The sequence below is a fragment of the Protomyctophum bolini genome, assembly GCF_963924005.1.
Source record: "Protomyctophum bolini genome assembly, chromosome: 1".
Classification (NCBI taxonomy): domain Eukaryota; kingdom Metazoa; phylum Chordata; class Actinopteri; order Myctophiformes; family Myctophidae; genus Protomyctophum; species Protomyctophum bolini.
This window is the reverse complement of record NC_137862.1, coordinates 53,088,435-53,099,990: the sequence shown is the minus strand read 5'-3', so window position 1 is coordinate 53,099,990 and position 11,556 is coordinate 53,088,435. Positions and strand designations below refer to the sequence as shown.

General features: G+C 45.7%; 1 protein-coding gene across 1 annotated transcript; it reads right to left on the bottom strand.

Moving 5' to 3' along the window:
- Nucleotides 1-306: 306 nt before the first annotated feature.
- Nucleotides 307-3,341, bottom strand: LOC308320848 (nardilysin-like; the record flags this gene model as incomplete). Its single annotated transcript, XM_080771547.1, is given in 2 exon segments — nucleotides 307-1,254; nucleotides 1,257-3,341. Coding segments are annotated over 2 exon segments (2,886 nt in total). The 5' UTR covers nucleotides 3,195-3,341.
- Nucleotides 3,342-11,556: the final 8,215 nt, after the last annotated feature.

Genomic DNA, 11,556 nt, shown 5'->3' with positions numbered 1-11,556 from the left:
ATGTCTGGCAGAGCAAAACAATGTGTTACAAATTGACACCCTTGTCGGTTTGAAGGTAGTCCACAATTCTAAATAGCTTGTTTAAAAAAGAATCACACTCGTGTGAAGTGAGGGGCACCCTCTGTGGCTGCCACGTGATGTCAATGTTTGTGTAACTGCTGTAAACAAACATTAAGAGTCCATAGACGTAGATTTTTTGGGGCGCCTGAATAAGACAAACATTAAAGTTCCATCGACTTGGCTGCCACGTGACGTCATGTCTTTGGAGGGGGGGGGGGGGGGGGGGGGACCCAGAAGTTACTTAGTTTATTTGAGGATTTTGTTGTAGGGGAAGAGGGGCAGGTTCTGGGTGAAAGCAGCAACATCCTTGACGGGTGTGGTGGCATAGCGCATCTTGGCTGAAGCAAGGAGAAAGGTGAGCTTGGACACCTTGCTTGGACAAATTTTTATATTTTTGTTGACGTTCCTGTCGTTCTCCTTTGGTCCGAATCCCACCACGTGCACGCTGAGTTTGCGGCTGGTCGGCCCTCTGTGTTCCTGGAACCAGGAGACCAGCTCAGCCCGGGTCATCTGCTTCAGAGCGTCAGCCTCCTCGTTGAGCCTGTCAAAGACATACTGCTGGGTGACCACCTCGTACCAGTTCCTGTTCACCTCCTCCCCCAGGTGAGTGTCCTCGCTCAGCTTCTCCTTCACCAAGGCGGTGACCTGCGCGTCGAAGGCCTCCTCGGTGAGTGCACTCAGCATCTCCCCAAACAAAACCAAAAACTCTTCGATCTTCAACTCCACCGCCTCCGTGTTGAACTTCGTGGCCTGGGTCACCACCGTGACGGAGAAACCCAGGATCCCTGAAGTGATTCTGCACAAGGGGTAGGCGACGTACCCCAGAGTCTCTTTGGTTCTCAGGAAGTTAAAGCAAGGTTCCTCCATGTGCTTCACGAGTAGCTCCATGAGAGCGTGTTCCCTCAGGTTTCTAGGTCCGGACTGGTGGTAAACTGTGACCTCGGAATTGGCATCGCGCTTGTTGAGTGATTTGACCTTGCACAGGTGATGCTTGGGAGGCAGCTCCACGACTCTGTACACCAGGGGCACCTCTACTGTCAGCTTGGAGAACTGCAATTTGTCTCTGACATATTGCAGGAACTGCGCTGACTCTGTACTATTGAAGTTGCCTTGCACCAGTCCCTCTGCGTACAGCTGAGCCTTGAAGGCCTTGCTGAAGTCCATCAGTTCCTCTACAGTCACTCCACTCCACTCACTGCCAGAGCCTGGTAGGTCTCCACCGTGGACCAGCGAGAGTGCTCCAAGATCGCCAGACGCACGTCCGTGGCGAGCTGCCGGCGTTTAACGAGGACGTTGAAGTACGCCTTCGTCAGCTGCTCGGTGAACATGCTAAATACATCAGGGGAGGTAGAGAACTCCGCCAGATGATCGATTATCAGGTGTAGAAGCAACGGCAGCTTGTGGTTGAATCCGTTGACCTTGATGACCAGGCCGTGCTCCCCGGCCTTCAGTACATACTCTAGGCAGGCCACATCGGCCACGTAGGCGGGCTCGGCCAGGTTATGAGTCAGGATTTTTACCAGCAGGTGAAATAACACCAACTTCTTAGCGGATTGCTGAATTACAGGAGAGATGAGATGAAATACAATGTAAGCCATGGGGAGTTTGAACTTGTCGTCCCTCTTGTACCAGAGGCAGCCCCTGTCTCCGTTGGCTATTCTGACAGGGAACTCTGTGTGCGGGATGTCAGGGGGCTTCAGGGTGAAGTCGGTGGCAATGAACTGGTTCTCTGCAGGGAGGTGCAGCTCACTACTCAGCCCCATGTCTGCCGTCCACTGCTCCCTCCACCGCTGTGGGATTTCCTCCACACCGTAATGTGTGCCGAACCACTTCTCCCGGTGGGGAGAAGTGGTTCGGGCCTGGTGTTCTGATGACAGCAGCATCAGATTGGCTTTCTCTGGGGCGAGAAGTGAGAGAGCCGCATCGATCACCTCTGGTTTGAACTCGAACATCAGCTGATCTCCGGTCAGGAAGTCCTTTTTAGGGAACAGCTGCATGTACACACAGACCTCCTCCACATATTCTATAGGGTCAGTCTGCTCCTCGTAGTGGAATTCATTGGCTAAAATCTGCTGTATCTCCTCATATATTCTTTGCTGTGGGCCCAGTGTCTTCAGCATCCTCACGTACTGGAACACAAGGTGAGCCACCTGGTAGAAGTATTTAAAGCCCTCGTCAGTGAGGGTGACGGAAATTGAGAAGATAGAGGAAGTGGTATTATTGTTGAAACCAGACTCACTGGCTCCTACAGACAGACCGAGAGCCCAACACTTCCTCCTGAGTGTAGAGAGGATGCTGCCTGCGCCCTCGTGACCAACCAGCCATGCGATATAATCGAGAGGCTTCACTCTGTAGTGCGTCTCCTCCTGAGCGGGGAGGGCCCAGGCGATGTTCAAAACATGGACCTTTTTCCCCAACCCCACCCTGTACAGCTTGTTGAAGGCCGGCGTGTCAAATGGATCCAGTAGGTCTGAGAATTCCGGCTTGGGCTCGTTGTTGTTGGGAATCTTGCTGAAGATGCCTCGCACCCATTCCTCCAGAGTGTCTAGTTTATGTTGGGACTGAACGGCGAGTGTCATGTAATGGGCAGAGTAGTGTCTCTTCCAGAATGCACGCAGACGTTCATACACATTGACTCCATTCTCCCTCGGCTCTTTCTTCAATGTCCGGGCATTTCCCGAGTTAAATTTACCCATGGGGTGTGCAGGTTTGGCCAGGCTGCCAAACAGCATCCGCTGCCTGTGGGAGATTGACTGTTTAGCCAGCTGGTACTCGCTCTCCACAGCTTCCACTTCCCTGTCGATGGCATCGCTCTTCATCAGGGGACAGATGAAGAACTGAGCCCATCTGTCCAGGGCCTCTCTGAAGTGCATCTTCTGGACATCGAACTGGAAGACGGTCCTCTCGCAGTCAGTGGAGGCGTTGCCGCTTCCTCCGCACTTCTTCAGGAAGGCGTCCAGTCCGTTCTCAGACGGGTACTTCTCACTGCCCATGAACACCATGTGTTCCACGAAGTGGGCGAGGCCAGGCAGGTCGGCGGGGTCACTGAAGCTGCCCACGCCGACGCATAACGCCGCCGCAGAGGGTTTTTCAGAAGGCCCGTTCTTCTTCCTTTTCTTCTTCTTCCTTGCCATCGGACCAGTGTGGTTGGATATGAGCAGCGCTCTCAGTCCATTCTCCAGCTCAATGTACCTGTACTGTTTAGGGTCACTGGGTGACTTAATAATGTCGCTGTCGCCAACATTGTCCTCTCCTCCTTCAGCACCTCCTCTTCTTCCGGCTTCTCCTGCTACATGGGCATCTTCCCAGGCCGTGGGTTTGGCATTGTCTGAGCCACTTCCTTGCACAGAGGACATGCAGGGTTCCGTATCATTTGAGACACTTCCTTGCAGCATGACGACAAGACGCCACAGTTTCCTGGACCAGTGAAGGGAAAACGGGAAAAGGATTGTCTTGTCTCTGCATTGTCAGAGACAAAGCACCTTTTCATGTTTCTTCTTCACTGGTGACATCAGCGAGGTATTCCTAAATTTGGGCAAGGTTTCAGACAATCAGAGACCTGTCCACTTCCATTATATATGCCCTACTGCTAGAGCGGTGCCCAGCTGTATAGAGCACAGAGTCGGTAACGATGGAAGTTGGAGTTCCACCCAACTGTCTGTGTCCCTTTTATGCCCATACATGGATATTTCTGTATCTGTCCACAGTCTAAAGAGTATCTGTCTACTGTCTAATGGTTTTCAGAAAGTACAGAAATCTTTTGAAATTAGCAGATCTACAAGCTGACAACATGTTCACGTTGTGAGTTTGTACCGACTTTGACAAAGTGACTACAAAGATTTCAAATAGTAAAAAGTACAATATTTGCAGTAAAAGTATACGGTAGTAAAAGTATTGATTTATTTTTATTTGTATGATCAATACTTTATTTGGATTGTTTTACAAATAAACAGAAAAAACAACAGAATACGTATGCATGGATATTATGTATGAACACAAAGACATTATAAAACTAGAACTGCACTCTGTCGAGTGCCTATACTTGCTTGTTGCACACAAGTAGGCCTAGTGAGCAAGCAGAGCTCACTAGTGCAAGTACTGTAGACCGCTACAAACTTTAAAATTTCAGCCTCTCTGCCTCTCTGTGAAATAATGTTATTGCAATATTGAATTATTAGGTTTAGCTATTTGCTACGTACGTTGCTTTTGGAGGAAAAAAAGTAGTATTTTGAAGTATGGTAATGATTACTTATGCCTGTTATGGCAGCGGTGTCTATATATAGGCATAGGGGCATTACCTTTAGTCCACCCGACACTGAAACATGGCATCGTTACGTCACCGTCGATAACCAATTATACCCTGGCATTAGTACATATCTTCATCACGTCATGGGACATACGCTTCGTAGCATGACGGAAAACATACCTGCACGGTCTGCTTCCGTATGTCCTGTGCCAGCATGACGTCATAATGCCTGACCATGGATCACATCAAGGACCTGCAACATATGACTGAGGAACACATTCCACTTCGAATCATATTCATCTAACTGATTATTCATCTTAAAAGATGTATCAATATCAAATTGCGGGACTTTTTGAGTTTAAAATTTTCTGGAAAAAAAGTTATTATTTTCTAATATATTATTATTTTATCTTACAGAGTATTCCTTAGAGATTATGTTTTCAGTAATTGCCAAGCTCAGGCATGTTCTGATTTTAGATATTTAATCAAAAAACAGAGATGGTAACTCATTTTTGGTCAACTATGTTACGGACAAAAACTGTAATTGTCTGTATATGGATAAATGTCAGATTTTTAAACAAATCATTGTTCTTGGAAGAATATGCGTCCGCTTACCTTCATTTTCAATTATAATCTCCAATTATTAAAGGAAATGTGTTTTTTTTGCATTAAACCTCCTAATTTCACAGAATGCTGTTACCGGTCCAGATGTTTTCTCCTAAAACTCCTGAAATTCATGATAATTTTATTGAAAAAATTATACTGAGCTACATATTTCACTGCTACTAAGTTGCTAAGTTATTTACTTGGAGTTTATGGAACAACTATATATATTTTTTCTTTAAAAACCTAATGGTAACTTAGTTGACAGCATGGTAACATAGTTGACTAAAGTAACAGAGTTGACTGGACATGAAAAAGTATAATGATTTATTTATCAAATAACCTAATCATGAATAAAATGAATTCATGATTATTATTGTATGTTAGCAAACTGCATATTCCACCTCTTAGTGTATTGAATTAAGACCATTTGATATATTGACAAACAAATACAGATAGTTAACATGGAACACTTGCCAGTTTATTAACACAGATTTTACAGACATTGTAAAATGTGCTCCTAACCTGCAAAAAGAAAACGTTGTGTGAAGTGAGTGGTGCAACTCCGTGTGGGGGTCCCCGGGGGGTCCCCGGAAGTTTTCGTGCTCAGACGGACACAGTCAGCTAGCCAGCCAGCCAGGGACGGACACAGCCAGAGACACACATAGGCATAGCTGTCTATAGGAGTGGTTGCACCACAAAAAAAACACTCTTAGCTGACAATAGATGACTTTCATTCTATTCTTTCACATCGAGTGACAGTGACTGCAGACTACACACTTGTAGACAGATGATTCCTCATGGAGGGCGTCCCCCTGGGATTGGCCCTAGCCAGGAAAGTCACCAGCCTGACAGGGTGGGGGCCCACCCACGGTGACAGGATGACCAGGGGTGTGTAGGATGGAGCCCTGAGGCTTGCCCACATCAACTCCTGATTTTTTTTCTTTCCCTAAGCATTTCAAACCATTCATACAAGTTTGCCATGTTCTGGTAAGAATCGAGAACACTACGACCATGTGCTACATCAACAGGAAAGGGGGACTGAAGTCTCTAAGCTGGCACATGTTTGGCACACAGGCTGTTGACGTGGTGCGACAAGCACCTCTTGTCACTCACGGCCTGTCACGTCCGGGACTCCTGAATACAGGGACTGGTGTGCATTCCGTTACCACAACTGGTCCTTTGCAGAGGTGGCGGCCCAGATATGGGACAGGTTCGGGGCACCCGAGGTGGACCTGTTGCCTCAGAGAAAAACAAGAAGTCTTGACTCCTTATCTCCCTGGCAGGATCACCAACCCTAGGCCTGGATGCCATGGAACAGGCACTGGCCCAAGGGTCTGCTCTACGCATTCACTATTGGACCTGATTCCTCCCGTTCTGGCCAGTGTGAGGACTCCAGCCTGGAGGCAAGAAATATTTCCCCTCCTTTACGACCAGCCTTGGTGGCGCCTCCTATGGAGGGACCTGCTCACGCAGGCAGGGCGCAAGATCTTCCACCCACATCCACAGGACCTGGGCCTCTGGGTCTGGCCCGTGAGGGGTCAAACCTGAACGCAGAGGGCCTGCCCCTGAATGTCGTCGCGATGATTCTAGGCGCCAGGGCCCTGGCGACTATAGACAACAGTACAGCATCGCTTGGAACATGTTTGAACGTTGGTGCTCGGCTAGACCTCATCGGGTGGTCCCGTTCCAGGCCTCGGTGGTGCACATTCTGACCTTCCTGCAGGAGATCCTGGATAGAGGCCTGGAAGGCCTCCGTTAAGGTCAACTTGGCAGCCATTTCGGCATACCATGTCGGCATAAAGCAAGATGGTGGGAGAACACCTGCTGGTTCGACAGTTCAAGAGAGGCGTCAAGCGTGCCTGTGCGGTTTCCAGATCTCTGGTCCCGTCCTGGGATCTGACTCTGGTACTGGATGCCCTATGACATCATTCTTTTGAGCCGCTGGAGAAGGTGCAGGACCTGAAGTTTCTTCCGCTCTATTGGTTGCCCTGACAACTGCAAAGCGTGCTAGTGACATGCATGCACTCTTGGTCAGCCCGAGCTGCATGAGATTTAGTGGGAACTCAGGGTGTCTATTAGGCCGAACCTGGTTTTCGTGCCTAATAATTTCCCCTCTGTGAGTGCTCCAGTCGACCTAGTGGCGTTCCATCTGCCTTTGTTCTCCTCGGTGGAGGACAGGAGACTGAATCTACCCGGTTAGGGCATTGAAACTGTATGCGGACAGAACTGCTCCCTTCAGGAAGGGTGATAAGTTATTTGTGGCATGGGGTTCTCAGGTCAAGGGAAAACCCATATCAAAGGTAAGACTTTCAAAATGGATTATGGAGCCATAGAGAGGAATATAGCCCCCAGGGGGTCTGAGGGCACACTCTACTATAGAGGCATGTCTGCATCCTGGGTATGCCTCCCTTTTTGCAGGGTCGGCATCTCGCCGGGGACAAATTACCAACGCAGCTGCTTCTCTGCAGGTGATAATCGTGACATTTTCCCGAAAAACATGTTTGTCTTATATTTATTATATTTATTTATTTATTTAATATTTAAAACAGTGTTTTTATTTAATGTACAGTTAGAATAGTAAATTAACTGCTGAAAACTATAAGAACATGACATGAGTGTCAACTATGTTACTCTTAGTCCACTAAGTTACCTATACAAGGGTAACATAGTTGACAGTAACATAGTTGACATATTTGCTGTTTTTTGGTCTAAAATCAACATGGCTGCCTATCACCAAACACCACATGGCATTTTTACAGAAAGATTCTTCTAAATATTAGATCCACGTTTGAGAAAAGTTTAAATTAAAAGTTATTTATAACAATATTGTAGTAACACTGTTGACATGCGATAATTCCACACATGACTCACACACTACTTCATGTTAAATATTGAAGAAAGAGGAGGAAGAACATACATTGGAGCCATGCCAGTCTGTTCATCAGTAGTTAATGACATCATGTGTAGCAGGTCATGTGATTTAGAAATGACACACCCCCTTGAGAGGTGTTTTTGTAATGGGTAACTTAGTTGACAGTGACTTCTCGGACACGGATAAAATGTGTTATTTTCCATATAATAGTTGATATATTGCCAAAAACGTTATATATGAAATGATTATCTTAGCCGTATAAAAATAAAATTATCAAAACAATTTTTGATTAAGCTCATTTTATTGCTGTTTAACTAATTAGAAGATGGTTGTTATTACATTCGGACAGTAACTTAGTTGACATTTTAGTGATATCCAGCCATTTTTGTATTAATTAATGATAAAATTTGTATAAATAAGTATAGTATTTGTAAAGACATGATCATAATGATCATAAATAGCATTAGTTTTTTTAATTTCACTAAAAGTACATACAAGTTACATCCCTCGGACTTCAAAACTCCCGCAATTTGATATTGACCCAGATAACTTCTCCAAATAAAAGCAGCCACAATACCAAGCTGAGTGAACCATGCATGCATGTGCTGGAGGCAAATCCTCAGACTTCCATTCCTTAACAAAATGATTTTCCTGCCCACCATTAATGCTGTATGCATCCAGTCAGCTAGACGTGCGGGGAGGTGTTTTAATGGCGATGGATCACCCAGAATAAACAGAGCAGGTAGGAATATCATGGTTCGTGATTTGCATTATATTCTCATGAATAGCACACCATAGCGTCTGTACCCTAGGGCACTCCCACAATACATTAATAAGTGTACCGGGGTCCTCACCACACCTGAAAGGAAAGGAAATGTATGTTTACCCAGGGTAACTGGACTAAGCTCAAGAACTTGTTTACAGCCAGGCCCTGCTCATAGAACATTTCATGGTAGGGGTTCAATGCCTTGTCCAAGGGCACTTCAGCGGTGGTAATTTTAACGTGCCGGTCCGGGGATACGAACTAGCGACCTTTCCGATATCAAGACCGCTCCGCAAACCGTTCGGCCACCGCTGCCCTCCACCTCCAGCAGGACTCTCTCTGAGCTTAGCCTTGAACAATCTTGTCGGAGTCCAATAGACTCTATTCATTATATCATTAAATTGAACTAATCTGGTTCTAAGTTCACGGGACATCTTATTTGAGTTCCGTAGAATCCTCTTCCATTCGCTGTCAGTAAAGGATTGATTTAAATCAACCTCCCATCTCCGCTTTACGCTTGAGGGCTGACAAAAGTATTGCAATGTTGAAATAATAATAAATAAATTAAACATTATAGGCCTACGTAGTACTTGAGTATACGTACCTCTGAGTTGCCTAGCTGTCACAGCCAAGTGTTAAAGGGTGTTAAAGTGCTATCAGTAGAATACATGCATGCAATTATGACACTTTTTAATGCTTCTGCCAAAAAGAACGGGCTCTTATGAATAAAGAATACCCTGGAAGAACGATAATTCAGTCTGGCACTTTCCATGTATTTGTTCAGATAACATTGTGGGGAAAAAGGTAATTACAAAATGATTTATTGTAATCCTTTGATACATTGCACCAATTTAGGTGAGTGTTTGTTGAGTGCTTTGTGGTTAATAGCTCTCGTGCATGCAGTGTGTCAGTTGTTGTAAAGTTTGAGGTTGTCACGAGTCATGACACCATGCAGGCAGGCCGTGTGTTTTAAATGTTGATGCTGCCAGTTTATAGGTTATAGGTTTAGGCATCATTTCTGTGACGTTAAGGTTAGGGTTTATAGGCATAGTTTCTGTGAGGTTTGAGGCGTAGCGTCTGTGAAGTTAAAGGTTAGGGTTTATAGGCATAGTTTCTGTGAGGTTTGAGGCGTAGTGTCTGAGAAGTTAAAGGTTAGGCACAACCTGGGCGACACACCAATGAAAGAGGGAGTCCCATATACCAGTGGTTCCCAAAGTGGGGTCCGGGGACCCCTAGGAGTCCTTGAGGGAGTTCCAGGGGGTCCCCAGCTAAATGATAGTTTGTAACCAAATGGACCCTTATGGGATAGTAACTCAGAGAGTGTACAAATGGGACAAATGGGACCAATTGGACCCTAACTGGTCCATTTGGTTCCATTTGTACGCTCTCAGAGTTGATTTTACAATATAAGTATCAGAGATAGAAATGCCATTAAATGGGGGTCCGTAGACTAATGCATGTCAAACTGGGGGGTCCTTGAAATTAAACAGGTTGAGAATCACTGCTAGAGCCGTACAAATCATCTCTTATATGGAGGTCCCTGGCATATATTTTTCAAATGGGTGTCCGCGGGGCTAATTAGTGTCAATTTGGGGGTCCTTGACATGAAAAGGTTTGGGAACCACTGCCATATACAGTAGGCTATAGCCTATAATGTGAACAAAGCCTGAGGTCTGCCTGAGATCTATAAGGACCCCCTATGGGTCCTGGACCCGGGAGCCCATGTTGAAGACCCTTGGTGTGGAGCATGTGGAGTCAGTGAGTGTGGAAGTTACACACGTGCACCCATGCACATATGCATACACATCAAAATAATGACACGCACGCACGCACACACACCTGACACACGCCACTGCGTTGTATATTAAGAGAACATGTAGATCGGTATATGACATGTTGACCGAATATTGACCCTATCTGTTAACATTAGCTACAGTACTATCTCCCAGTGTGCAGAATGGCTTTTCAGATGTTTTCCACCTGATTACCTTTGGCAGAAAGCAATAGAAGGTGATAGAAAGTGTCAAAACGGCTGACTGAACAACATAAAATGAAATAGAAAAGAGATTGAAATAAGATATCATACACCTCAAATTGTTATGGGGAGCAGCTCAAGAAACACTTTGGTCAGCAAGTGTACCAGAGACGGATTGGAACTTATTTTTTATAAGAAGCCAAGTCACAAACTCGTTGTGCGAACATTCGGTTCGCTAAGGCTTTCACACATATCTGCTGTAAGTGCATATACACAGAATAAGACATAATTGATTTTAAAATCTTGATAATTGCTTTTAAATCCCTCAATGGACTGGCCCCCTCTTATTTGGCAGAACTTCTCCAACACCATAAGCCGATCGGAGCCCTGAGGTCACTTTTGACCCCCAAAAGAGCCCTACTGTCAGGGTGCGTTCAGAGGACCCAAAAGCAGTACGACCAAAAGGCAGGATTCACAGTTCAGGATGTTTATTAAACAATGACTTAAACTTCCCATAAAATGGGGCAGGCAAAATAAGTACACAGTAGACACTCTTGACATGAAATGACGATCTGACAAGGGACTGAACAAACTGGGGGTATATAAATAGACAAAGACTAACTAGACACAGGTGAACTCAAGATACAATCAAACACAGGATAGGCTAACAGGACAAAGAGGACACAGGTGAAAACACTGACACATCACAAGGTAGGTGAGACAAGGTAGAGAACAGAAACTAGGCAGACAGGAAACACTAGGGACCATACTACAAAATAAGATACACAAAACCAACAGTAACAGAAAACCAAACAGAACAGGACATGGCACAATACTGAACATAAAACAATTAAGGTCAAGCCACATAATAGTCCAGTGGTTTGGACCTAAGTCAACGCTCGAATACAAAGGCAGAGGAGCGAGGCGTGACACCTACTAAAAACCAGGGGAGACCGTGCTTTTACTGTGGCTGCCCCCTAGGCTCTGGAATAGCCTTCCTCTCCACATCAGATCCGCCCAGTCAGTCCATTGAG